The sequence below is a fragment of the Chiloscyllium plagiosum genome, unplaced genomic scaffold (genome assembly GCF_037043375.1).
Source record: "Chiloscyllium plagiosum isolate Xiang-an unplaced genomic scaffold, Cpla_swu_hap1 HiC_scaffold_23, whole genome shotgun sequence".
NCBI lineage: Eukaryota > Metazoa > Chordata > Chondrichthyes > Orectolobiformes > Hemiscylliidae > Chiloscyllium > Chiloscyllium plagiosum.
In genome coordinates, this window is record NW_028270161.1 from 43,014,105 (window position 1) to 43,027,804 (window position 13,700).

The 13,700-nt window shown below is 39.6% G+C and overlaps 1 protein-coding gene and 1 long non-coding RNA gene across 33 annotated transcripts in view; one reads left to right on the forward strand and one right to left on the reverse strand.

Annotated features, from left to right (window-relative positions):
* The window catches only part of LOC122546275 (uncharacterized), a 128,131-nt gene that overhangs the window by 11,521 nt on the left and 102,910 nt on the right, over positions 1 to 13,700 (reverse strand). For all 32 annotated transcript variants that reach the window (XM_087999601.1, XM_087999600.1, XM_087999602.1 and 29 more), the window contains 7 exons: positions 13,245 to 13,304; positions 8,589 to 8,968; positions 5,694 to 5,865; positions 5,355 to 5,584; positions 4,692 to 4,875; positions 2,314 to 2,527; positions 309 to 487 (listed from right to left, as the gene is read on the reverse strand). In XM_087999601.1, coding sequence (XP_087855727.1) covers positions 309 to 487; positions 2,314 to 2,527; positions 4,692 to 4,875; positions 5,355 to 5,584; positions 5,694 to 5,865; positions 8,589 to 8,968; positions 13,245 to 13,304 — 1,419 coding nt within the window. The remainder of the gene's footprint in view (positions 1 to 308; positions 488 to 2,313; positions 2,528 to 4,691; positions 4,876 to 5,354; positions 5,585 to 5,693; positions 5,866 to 8,588; positions 8,969 to 13,244; positions 13,305 to 13,700) is intronic.
* The window catches only part of LOC148145882 (uncharacterized), a 94,778-nt gene that overhangs the window by 11,201 nt on the left and 69,877 nt on the right, over positions 1 to 13,700 (forward strand). The gene's annotated exons all lie outside the window — the stretch shown is intronic.

The following is a 13,700-nucleotide window of genomic DNA, read 5'->3' on the forward strand; positions in this document are numbered from 1 at the left end:
CAGCCCATGTCTCTTAGACCCCCAGGCGATGCTACCACAGCCCATGTCTCTTAGACCCCCAGGCGATGCTACCACAGCCCATGTCTCTTAGACCCCCAGGTGATTCTACCACAGCCCATGTCTCTTAGACCCCCAGGCGATGCTACCACAGCCCATGTCTCTTAGACCCCCAGGTGATGCTACCACAGCCCATGTCTCTTAGACCCCCAGGTGATGCTACCACAGCCCATGTCTCTTAGACCCAGGCGATGCTACCACATACTTAATTTAAAGTGTCAACAATCATTCCATAGTTTCATAGCACTTACGGCATAATCCATTTGTCGAGGCTCTCCAGTCAGTACATGCCCCAGCTGCAGTACATATCATGGCAGCAGCTTCCAAAGAAGAACATTCCAACTCTGTAGAATTCACTGCACAGTGGTCATTCTGACACACCTTAATGTACTTTGTAAGATCTTGCATTTTGTTGCAATTTCTGAATGATCTGTAGAATAGGAATATAAAACCATTTCAATGCTGGTAACATGACAAAAGCCAAAATGATCTCTCACCTAAGAAAGCTCCAGAGTTTTATTATAACCAGCAAGTTGTCCTCCAATGGAATAGCATCTAAAATTGCTTCCTGTGTTATTGTACCTAAAAGGATTGTATCTGAAAGGATTAATGCCTGTGTTCGAGGAAGGAAGAGAAGAATCTTGGACAGCTATATAAGTTTACAATTACTTTTAGACACATCAATGTACACTGATTTCTAAAGTTTATTTTCAAATAATTTTTATAAATTGTTTGATATTTATATTCAAAGTATTAGTCAATGACATTTTAAGATAATTATCAAGGGAATGTCTGAAATAACACAGTGAACGTATCATACAAGCAGTTGAATAAGGCACACTGTTCATGTCTGTTCAAAATATCAAGGTTGTTCCAAAAAATGTGTAGCAATATAATTATCCAGGTTTTGACACCACTAATTCGCAGAATGTTCCAACTTTCTGTTTCAAATTCCCCTGACACGTGCATAGCTTAATAAAACCTGAAACTACAATATGATAAAGCTACCACAGTTATATTATTCTTATTAACATCAAAATGATACTATCCAAAATGAATAGAAATGCATTTTAAGTTGGTGCGCATCAATGACACTCCTCTTCCACCTTGAGTGCATCATCATGAGAAACATTGGATGCCTTTCCCAAATGGATGGAAACAGCAAACAAGTTAAAAAGGAAAGAAATAGCTAACACCCTTGAAGATGTATTTGCAAGGAAGCATTCAGAAATGGGCAAGTCATTTCTATGCCATTCCAAAATGGAGCTGGTTAAAAAGTGGATAACTAGCTCTCACAATGGAATTCTTTCACATTTTCTGATTGGATAGATCCAATTATAAAACCTATACAATACAATCTAAAACACTTGGATGAGAAAAAAAAGTTTTGACTAGACTTTTTGCAAAGAGATAAAGTAGTCCCCGCTGAGGCAGAAGACCTAGGGAGCAAATTGGCGGTGGGACTCTGCGTGTCATTTAGTCAGTGACAGGACAGTTTGAGGCAAACATAGCCATTGGTGTGACAGGAGGAAGAAGCAGAGGCTGCCTGCATGGCAAGACAGACTTGACAGAGTACTAAGCATAGAACTTCCAGCAACTAGTGGCCAGTGGGGTTAGTGCACCTCCCTTAACTGTGCTGCAAGCCAAGTTGTCCAGTTGACCCTCTTACATGAGCGATAGAGGAGTTATAGTGGAGATTCCCCTTTCCTGGAATTGGTGAGGACTGCAGGTACTCGCAAGTCACAGTTAAGAAAATGTGGAACCGGAAAAGGTACAGCGGGTGAAGCAGCATCAGAAAAGCAGGAGAGTCAGGCAGGTTTCAGGCAGGACCCTTTGTCAGGATTCAAGGGATCCTATCAGAGATCTGGTGGGAGAACATTTGAATTTATCGGAGTTTTTCTACATGATGTCTTGCCATCACACGCCAGGAGGTAAAATGCCAGCAGCGTTGGGCGATAAAGATGGCATAATTGACAAATAAATTCTTTAACTGGACGCTTGCAATTTGGCCATTAGGTTGCAGTGAAACACAAATTCCTGCCTTTGGTAGTATCAGACAGGCTCACCTCCCAATACTTTCAGCAAAACTGTTAACAGTTAGTTCAGAACATTTTCAGAAAACTAGTAAAAAAAACCTTATGCTAGTTATCTCTTGTAGGTTATGTAAAACATAAATTTAAAATTGAAATCTGTGAATTGAATAAGGAATCAATTTGGTCACTTATTTTCAATGAAATGACACAAAAAAGTACATACTGTCCAGATATAATATCACACACTGTATTCTCATATGCGCATGTTGGGGGTGTAGGAGGGGCTTCACACGACATATCTGTAGGAGCTGCTGCACAATATGCCTTATTAGGATTGTCAACTTTCCAGTCAAGTGCAGTTTTGTGACAGCAGTCAAGAGATTCTAAATTTCCATTCCTTCTTGTACATTCATCATTAATATCTTTGGAACAAGAACCTGTGAAGCGGAAATATTTTGCATTAATAAACATATTATTTTGCTCTATTAGCACAAAATTCATGTTTTAAACACAAATTACAATGATAAAACTTTAAAGTCTAACCTCCATATGTTCAAGAACTTAAGTATGTGTTTTTTGCAATGACACAAGAAAGATTTAGAAAATAACTGGAAGCTGACAAGTGGTTTAATAGCATGAAAATTCCAAATTTATTAACTTTTATCCAATGTGTTTAATTAATATAATTAATGAACTATAGATAACATTTATCATTCCTTAAGGTGTACAAATATGTCCCTTGCCTAGTACAGGACCTGATGAGAAAATCCAAAGCATGTTATGTTACTTAAATCAAAGCAAAGTACCATAAATGCTAGAGATCTGATTTAGAGCCAAAAGAGAAACATAACAGGTTGCAGAGAGAGACAGATGTGGAAAGGGAAATAGGCTAACATCCAACATAATTTTTTTTGGAAATAATAATTTTCTATTGTCCCACGTGTTCTCTAAACTGCAATCCATTAAATGAATACCATAATTCTTGCAGCTTCTTGATATAAGGTGATCCCCAGTCTTCCTTTTCTGTCCACAGTCCTTGAAACATTGTTGCCTCCTCGGTCTATTGTCATCATTTTTGGAACTTGTCATTGGAATCCTCCAATCAAGTTTCATGCGCCACCACATGACCAAAAACACTTCAAACCAAAACCACAAATGACATCTTATGTGACTGTGCTGGAGATAAACAATCCCTTCTTTATCTGCTGCCTTTGACATAGTTAACTACACCATTCTCCTCCAGCACTTCTCCCCTACTGTTCAGCTCAGTGAGATTGCTACTCTTGTCGATGCACAAGAACCAGGTATCATGTGTGATGGTTTGTCTTCCCAATCACTCATCATTATCCTAATGTTCTCCTCAAATCTACCTTGGCCATCTTGACAACCTCATTGAAAGGACAATGACAGCTTGCAACAATATGCGAACAACATGAGCTCCACGTCACTATCGCCTCTCTCAACTGCTCTGCTCAATTATCAAACTGCTTATTGAACATTCAGTACTGGAGCTACTCTCTCCAATCCTCTGGGCCCACAGTCTGAGATTAAACAATTGCAATATTTAAAAGGCATTTGGATGGGTATATGAATAGGAAGTGTTTGGTGGGTGCTGACAGGTGAGACTAGATTGGGTTGAGATATCTGGTTGGCATGGGTGAGTTGGACTGAAGGATCTGTTTCCATATTGTACATCTCTATGACTCTATGACACCAGTTTTCAGTCTGGGTGTTGTGCATGACCCTGTGGTGAATGGCTGACCATGTATTCTCATCCTTACAAAGGTCCCCTATTTCCAACTCCATGACGTTACCTGACCTTATCCTGTCTCTGCTGATCTGCTGCTGAACCCTTACTTATGCCTCTGGAATCTCTTGACCTGATTTCTTACTGCACTCCAAGTTGGTTTCCCATGATCAAGTTTCCATTACTTGAGGTTAATTAAACGTCTAGTGCCACTGTCCTGTGGCAGCTCCTGTACAACAGTAATCCCTGTGTTTACTGACTAAGACTTCCAATAATGCATCATCCTCCAGTGAAAAGTTTCGATTTTGTTTATGAACCCACCCACAATAATTGTAAGCTGTCCTGGATTCGAAGGCCTCCAAAATATTTGTGCTTATTCAAATTTGACCCCTTGATAATCTGCGAGCCATTGCTGGCCTTGGCTTCAGCAATTATTTCCCCATACACATCTCCATCTCTCTTTTTTCCTATAAACTATCTGATAAACAACCATAATAAATCAAACAACTCTGAATACTAGAGACCTGAAACAAGCCGAAGTAGAAAATACTGGAAAAAAACTCACTTGGTCTGGGACCAGCTATAGAGAAAAGACAAAATTAGTGCTTTGAGTCCAGTGACCAAAGTCTGCCAGATCTCTGAATTTCTCCAGCAATTCCTATTTTTGTTTATTCTTGTAAGAACGGCTACTTTGGTCAAGTCTTTCAGTCATTCAACTTAATATCTCTCTATGAGGATTGGTGCTACACTGTGTTTTGTAATGCTGAGGTGAAATGCCTTGAAATGTCATAGAACTTCAAAGACTTAATATAAAGATAAGTTGTCACTGTTGTAACGGTAACACATAAACATACCACATTGTCCTTCGGTATTATCTAAGAAATACTGTTCTGGCACTGTAATCTTGAAGGTGGTATTGGAACCAACAATTGTGGTTCGAATAGCATGAATATTAATAGCTATTTTGATGCCATGTTTTATCATGCTAAGTCCATTTCCATAATATGGAACTTTCACTTCAGTACCATTGACAGATACCTGTAAGAGAATTGATGAGAAACCTATTAAAAAAAAATCATTTCATGACTCTGTTCTCAAGAAATGCGTTACCAGATTATGCAGTGGAAATGATAATAAGAAAATGTTGAAGGCTGGTGATCAATATTTCTGAAGAAAGTAGTGAGTAGAATTTTAACCTTGGAACCAATTTTATTCATTAAAGTTTGGTGCGAGTTCTAAACTCAGTTGTTAGAGCAAAAATAAAAAGGTTAAATTGAAAATATTTGATATTCAAGCTGTCCAAATGTTGTTTTCTGCAAACTTAGCTTTAAAGCTACCAATTGAGAGAAATTTCATCTGGGCTAGATATGAACACATTTCTAAGACTTGACCACTGCATTAGCTGCCTCACACAACAATGCTTATTTAAATATAAAATAAAGAAACAAGGCACTGTTATTGATATTAACTAATAATTATTGTATTATACAGCACGCATGAAGCATACTAATACTTACCAGAAGTTTCTTAGTTGAAAAATAGATGACATGTCCATTGTAGTTGATGATGAGTGTTTTGGAGCAGGACACAAAACTTTGTGAAGCACAATCATCATGATCAATTAGCACAGAGAAATTATATCTTGGAACTTTTTCTTGTATAAGAACATATGTACAATTTTGAAAGAAATTATAGACTAGCCCATCAAAGGTACGATAATGTCCATTCCCCCATACTTGGCAGTCAACTAAAATTAAAAAGATTTCAATTCAGATACAAGTAATAAGTAATATGAACATAATTTCTAAATGGAATTTAATAATCAATGAATTTGAATTAATCAGAAAGCTACCTACAATTACACTCCCATGTTGAACAACAGCCATCTTCAGTTGGGACATTGACGGGTGTTAAACCAGTATAACATGTAGGTTTCGAGGGGACTGAACAGGGAGCCTGGGTAACTTCATATGTTTGTGCCACAACACAAGTAAAGATCTTACAGTTCTCTTTCCATGTTTCATTGCACTAGGATAAGGTAACAGGTAAATTAGTATATCAACAAATATTTAAATCAAACTGTTTTGAAATTGCTTTCACATTATTGAGGATGAAAAGAAACAGATTTCTCTCTTCATGGTCTAGCTGCTCAACTATAGTAATTTCACAGAAGCCATAGCATTACATCAGACAGGTTGCCTTAATTCCTAACTTCTGCTGTTAATCAAGTCATTATTGGAATGCAAGCACTGTTTGCATATTAATATTTGGGTTTTTTGTAAAAACAGCGAGATGAAGTGTAAAATGCAAATCAAATACATCAGAAAGTTTGTATCGTTGCACTGCCTTCAACAATCTTAGTAAGGTGGTGTGCAATATAAACTCAATTAACAAAACATCTTAATTTGGTTGACCTGTTCATTACCTAAGTCCTGTTAAACCCTGTTAAAAATCACACAACACCAGGTTATAGTCCAACAGGTTTAATTGGAAGCACACCAGCTTTCGAAGCGACACTCTTTCATCAGGTGGTAGTGGAGGGCTCAATCCTGACACACAGTGGTCCAGGACATTCAGCCTCGGACCTTTGGGTGACCATCCTCCAAGGTGAACTTTGGGACAGGCAGCAGAGAAAGGTGGCCGAGCAGAGGCTGATAGCTAAGTTCGGAACCCATAGGGAGGGCCTCAACCGGGACCTGGGGTTCATGTCACATTACAGGTGACCACAATTGCACTATACACAAACACAGATAATCCTAAACACACACACTGTCACACATACACAGGCACTCCTATACACACATACACACGGAAACACATACACACAGTGGCACACACAGACGCGCACACAGACACCCACATACACCCTTACAGACACATACACTCCCACACTCACACATGCACTCCCTCACAGACTTAAGACACTCTGCACTCACTACACACACACATACACTTTCTCACACTCACAACCCCCAACCCAGACAGACACACACACACAGACAGACAAAGACCCACATGCACACATATATTTTGTGGGGTGAATTTATACTTGCAGTTACATTGTACTTTGCTCAAAAACTGCATGCATTCATGTAGAACTCTGAGCTCAAAACTGCATGAATTTATGTAAAACTCCGTTATCTCACTTTTTAGATTAGAATCAATGTAAACATCAGGTCATAGACAGAGAACATAGGGGGCCAACACCTTCAACATAATCTGGATTAGTGGTGCTGGAAGAGCACAGCAGTTCAGGCAGCATGGATGCTGCCTGAACTGCTGTGCTCTTCCAGCACCACTAATCCAGAATCTGGTTTCCAGCATCTGCAGTCATTGTTTTTACCTTCAACATATTGTCTAGCTATCACCATTGTTAACAGCTAACCAGAGAATGCAACTTTTTAAAAAAAAGGTTTTGTGATTTACACATGAAAGAAGTGAAACTATCACTGTATTCTAACAGATGAAAGGCTTAACAGACAATCAATTTTTCAAAGTATAATTTCAGTTACATCACACTGTAAATTTTTGCTATAAATTCTGTGTGTTAGGATTGAGCCCTCCACTACCACCTGATGAAGGAGCGTCGCTCCGAACGCTAGTGTGCTTCCAATTAAACCTGTTGGACTATAACCTGGTGTTGTGTGATTTTTAACTTGTACACCCCAGTCCAACACCGGCATCTCCAAATAATGTTAAACCCTGAGTAGTGAAAGAGTTGATTGTGAGGGATGATGCAGAAGTAAGGTGAACGATTTGAGCTAGCAGTGGGAGACAGGCAGTTTTGGCTTCAGAAACAAAGATCTCCTCAAAAGAAATGTATGAGCATGGCTATGAATTAGTCAGCTATTTTTAGAGGAATTTGGCATCGAGGTGGCATTACTTCATCATTGCGAATGACTCACTCCAAAGACAACAAGTCCATCCATAATTTGAATATTTAAGTACATTTAATCTGAGAATAGCACCATGGTGCTTCACGTGGACACAAGTTGACTTTGTAATGAGATGGTCTTAATACTGGCTTGGTTAAAGATGTGGGCTTTAGTATGTCTCTTATGTGAGACAAGGGTGGATCTCCAGAACAGAGGATCTAGAGAGCTGAAGGTGTAGCTCCTTACAATCAGAGGAAGGGAAAATGGCTAAGAGCCGAGAGCTGGTGGCATGTGAAGCAAATTGACACAGAGGTGGAGGGGTTTGCAGAGATAGAAAGGAGTGAGAGTCAGGGAGGAACAGTGTGACGAAGATGAGAATCTTATCTCTGAGGCACAAGTCAAGCAGGAGCCAATGGAGAGTCAGTATGACAGGAATGTTGGGAAACAGGACTTGATGTGAGGTGGGTATGGGAAAGAGAGATTTCGATGATTTCTGGTTCCTGGAAGGTCAGATATCCAACAGGATAATATTGAAGTAGACAAGCCTAGATGTAATAAAAACATGAGTGAGAGTTTCCACAATCAACTTGAAGCAAAGACACTGCTATTAATGTTATAAAGGCAGCAATTAATAATCTGGATCCTGGAGAATAAATGGTTTTAGAAGATTAGGGGAGGTCACATTGGTTGTGGAGGATGTGAACTGATGGGTTCGGTCTGAGCTGGTGGTGACAGACAGACATAGAAAATGCAAGAAACTGCAAGTTTCCTGACTGCTGTGAAAAGTGCTGAAATCCATTTATTAGAAATGTAATGATTTAAGTATTAACTTACTACAGTGTTAAATTTATTAGTAATTCTATGCAACTTGATTACCTTTCTTGGTGGGTCTGAACTACAGTAACATTCTTCAGGTGGAGTAGTGCTGGAGACAGGGGTAGTCGTGGTTGGAAGTGTTGTTGTTTCAAATGGTTCACAGCACACTCTAATATGATAGTCCAAACATGGAAGGTCACCACCAGCTGGTTTAGTGCAGCTTAATCCACTGTTTAAATCACATGTCACTGTATCATTGGTTATACTGATCGGAGATCCTAGAAACGTGACGGCTTCACATTGAATATTTGTTATCCGGTTTGTATCAGATTTACACACAGTATCTCGAATTGGATCCAATGGTTCTTTATCGTCCTTTTGCTCATCATTTGGAGTGTTGTTATTAATCCACCCAGACCACACTCCATTGCAAGGAACCGCTGCAAAATCGAGCAACAGTCACCAATTAATATTGATATAAAATACTCATAATTGGCAACAAAATGGTCAGTAGTATCATCCAGAAAGCTATGAAATAATTGGATCAGCTGGAGAACCTAAAATACTTATGACTATTTCCTTTAATTACTAAGTTATCACCATGGTATGTTAGTGTGTAATGGACTCTAATCCAAATGTCAATCCAACAGCACTGTCCTAAAGCTTCTCCTGCTGGTGTTTTAATGGTTTCCTGTCTTTCCTCCTGTCCTTGCTTTTGTACAAATCTTAAGCCTGACCTTCCAAGTGGATTGGTCCAAGTCAATTGGCAAAATGCTGAATGGTTTGTCATTGTCTTGGAGGCTTTGAAATGAGATTTGATCACATCATCTTCTGAAGTGAGAGGGAGACTCTTGAACCAAAGCTGAGAAGAAGTTAAAGTGAAACTGCAATCTAATGTTATATTAGTTGCCAGTGTTTAACATAAGAAAATGTCACTCATCAGTTGTTGATCTGGCAGTCGACCTAACTATGGTGGTTATCACTGTTGTTATAGTTGTTTCTTCTGAAAATAAATGCCATCACAATTAATACATGCAACTATAAATGAGACAGTTTAGAAAGAGAGAGACTTCATTGCTGGGAATACACATTTTAATAAAACAGTAATAAAATAAAATTAAACAGATGAGCTTGAGAAACATTCTTACACTTATCCGGTCAATGTCCTGCCATGATAAAGCTTGTATATCCCACGTATAAAATGAAAATGCTCTCCATCAAATGACAGTCATTGTGAAAGATCAATGTGAGACACCAGGCCAAATATTCTGAGACATGGCAATCACAGGCAGATTCACTCACTCCTATTTTTCTCTGTTACTGCTGAATTCTGCAATTTTAGCTGGGAATGCTGATAGTGCCACCTTCAGAGAAGCAGTGTGTAGCTGAAAATAACAGTTACTTCAGAGTCACAAAAGCTGTAATAGTTGGAAAAGCTCAGGAGGTCTGGCAGCCTCTGTAGACAGAAATCGGAGTTTATATTTCAGGTCCAGTGACCCTTCTTCAGGACTGTTCTGAGGAAGGGTCACCTGACCCAAAGCATGAACTCTGATTTGTCACCACAGGTGCTGCCAGATCTGCTGAGCATTTCTAACACATTCTGTTTTTATTTCTGATTTCCAACAACTGCAATTGAAGTAATTCTTTAATTACTTCAATGTTGGATAATCAGGGGAATTTAAACTCACTCTACAGCAGAAGTGATGAAGAAGAATCATATTAGACTCGACACGTAACTCTGTTATTGCTTCACAGATGCTGCCAGGTGGTTCTGCATTTTCTGTGTTTGTTTCAGATTTCCAGAATCTGCAGTGTATTTCTTTTATTTAAGTACACAGCAAGATTTTGAGAAAGATGATGGTTGAATAAGACAGTAGCAACAAAATTTGTTGAGCAATTGGTAACAGAGTCAAATCAATGGATTTTGTTTAGGGCTAGAATAAGTTTGGTTGTGCGGTCACTGGGGTAGGTACAGCAATCCATCATTTGTCTGCAATAAGTTAATGACATTGATCCATGTATACAGTGAACAAGTTCAAAGGTTTCAGATAGTATAAGCTTGGAAGCATTGTAAACTGTGAGAAGAAAAAAGTTGGTGGAGTTGGCAGCCAGATTACAGACAGTTCAATGTGGAGAAGTGTGAGGAGATACATTTTGGTAGGTAGACTATGGACAGACAATGTAAATTAAGGGGTACAATTCCGAGTAGGTGCAGGAGCAGAGGGAGCTACACGAATATGTGAATAGAATAATGAACGTGGCAGCATTGTTGGACACAGTAGTTGTAAAGGCATGCAGTATTCTGGGCCTTCTTAATAGGGCCATAAAATGCAACAGCAAGGAGGATTGGCTGAGTTTACACAAGAAATCTTTTAGACCCCAGAGTAGTGTGTACAGTTCTGGGTAACAAACAAGGGTATGGATGTGGATACAAAGAGAATGCAAATGAGATTTACTAGAATGGTTCCAGTGATGAGAAAGTTCAGTTATGAAGATAGATCACTGGGGTGGGGAATCATTATCCTTGGAGAGACAAAGGCTAAAAGGAGACGTGATAAAAGTTTTCAAAGTCCTGAGATGCTGGCATAGACTCAACAGGGGGAAATTGTCCCCACTTCTTAAAGAATCGAACAAGGAAGGGGACAGATTTAAAGTGATTTGCAAGTGTATTAAATGTGGTGTGATAATGATTGGTCAAATCTGGAACTGGTGGATAAATCCCCAGGACCTGATCAGGTGTACCCGAGGACTCTGTGGGAAGCTAGAGAAGTGATTGCTGGGCCTCTTGCTGAGATATTTGTATCATCGATAGTCACAGGTGAGGTGCCGGAAGACTGGAGGTTGGAAAATGTGGTGCCACTGTTTAAGAAGGGTGGTAAAGACAAGCCAGGGAACTATAGACCAGTGAGCCTAACCTCAGTGGTGGGCAAGTTGTTGGAGGGAATCCTGAGGGACAGGATGTACATGTATTTGGAAAGGCAAGCTCTGATTAGGGATAGTCAACATGGCTTTGTGCGTGGGAAATCATGTCTCACAAACTTAGTTGAGTTTTTGATGAAATAACAAAGAAGATTGATGAGGGCAGAGCAGTAGATGTGATCTATATGGACGTCAGTAAGGCGTTCGACAAGGTTCCCCATGGGAGACTGATTAGCAAGGTTAGATCTTATGGAATACAGGGAGAACTAGCCATTTGGATACAGAACTGGCTCAAAGGTAGAAGACAGAGGGTGGTGGTGGAGGGTTGTTTTTCAGACTGGAGGCCTGTGACCAGTGGAGTGCCACAAGGATTGGTGCTGGGCCTTCTACTTTTTTTCATTTACATAAATGATTTGGATGCGAGCATAAGAGGTACAGTTAGTAAATTTGCAGATGACACCAAAATTGGAGGTGTAGTGGACAGCGAAGAAGGTTACCTCAGATTACAACAGGATCTTGACGAGATGGGCCAATGGGCTGAGAAGTGGCAGATGGAGTTTAATTCAGATAAATGTGAGGTGATGCATTTTGGGAAAGCAAATCTTAGCAGGACTTATACACTTAATGGTAAGGTCCTAAGGAGTGTTGCTGAACAAAGAGACCTTAGAGTGCAGATTCATAGCTCCTTGAAAGTGGAGTCGCAGGTAGATAGGATAGTGAAGAAGGTGTTTGGTATGCTTTCCTTTATTGGTCAGAGTATTGAATACAGGAGTTGGGAGGTCATGTTGCGGCTGTACAGGAGATTGGTTAGGCCACTGTTGGAATATTGCCAGGGTTGGAGGATTTGAGCTATAAGGAGAGGTTGGACAGGCTGGGGCTGTTTTCCCTGGTGTGTTGGAGGCTGAGTGGAGACCTTATAGAGGTTTTCAAAATTATGAGGGGCATGGATAGGATAAATTGACAAAGTCTTTTCCCTGGGGTCGGGGAGTCCAGAACTAGAGGCCATATGTTTAGGGTGAGAGGGGAAAGATATAAAAGAGACCTAAGGGGCAACTTTTTCACGCAGAGGGTGGTACGTGCATGGAATGAGCTGCCAGAGGATGTGATGGAGGCTGGTACAATTGCAACATTTAAGAGGCATTTGGATGGGTATATGTAAAGGAAGGATTTGGAGGGATATGGGCTGGGTGCTGGCAAGTGGGACTAGATTGGGTTGGGATATTTGGTCAGCATGGATGGGTTGGACCAAAGGGTCTGTTTCCATGCTGTACATCTCTATGACTTTACGATTCTATACGTATTCAAGAGGATGTCAAATGATTATTTAAATAAAAATAAAGTGCAGAATCATGGGAAAGGGGCAGGTACATGTCACCAAATCATGATGTTCACTTGGAAAGACCCTGTAGTCATGAAGTGCTGAACAGCCTCATTCTGTTCCCTAACATTTCTGTGATGATGTGAAACTTTGTTCTGCATTTGGGAGAACAATCTACTCACCTTCAAAATAATTTGATGAATATTTTTAAGTCCATCAGAGAGAACACTCAAAAGTTTGAATTAACCACTCATCCAACATCCAGCAGCTCTGTTCCAGTGTTGTCATTTCTCTGTTGAACTCTATAAGATGCGACTAGATTTATTGTACAAGCATCTGGAGGGGGACCTGGTCCTAATGTTTTCTTAAGTGAGAATGCGACTCATGAACTAAATTTACAAAGGAATTTCCCTCACCCAGACCTCACTGAATTTTTGCTTAATAATTACTCAGTTTTAATGAAGGATGATATCACTCACCAGCTGTGGAGCTAGCAGTAGAACTAATTCTGGTGGTCGTCTCTGTTATTATGGTTGTTCCTTCAGAAGCAAAACAAATTCAGAAGGAAAAAAACAATCAATGCACACAGCTTGAATCAAAACAGTACTGAAAGAGTTTCAACTGCATTCTATAGGGAATACGGTACACAAATGAAAGAGAATGTTTAAAATCTATTCCTACTGATGCCTAATCAGAAAATATCATGCTAGATCATCAGAATGCCAGATTATGTAATATGTCTGCACCTTTTGATCATCTCTCCTTGAAATGACTGTCATGGTGAAAAATTGATATACTGATTTCAGATGCCATTTATGGTTTCACACTTAGAGTTCAGTGGGTGCATTAAAATGTTAACAGAATTCAATCCAGAACACGATGCCATTGTTAACATAATGGATATTTCTGTAAGTTATTCAATAGCTACCATGGGA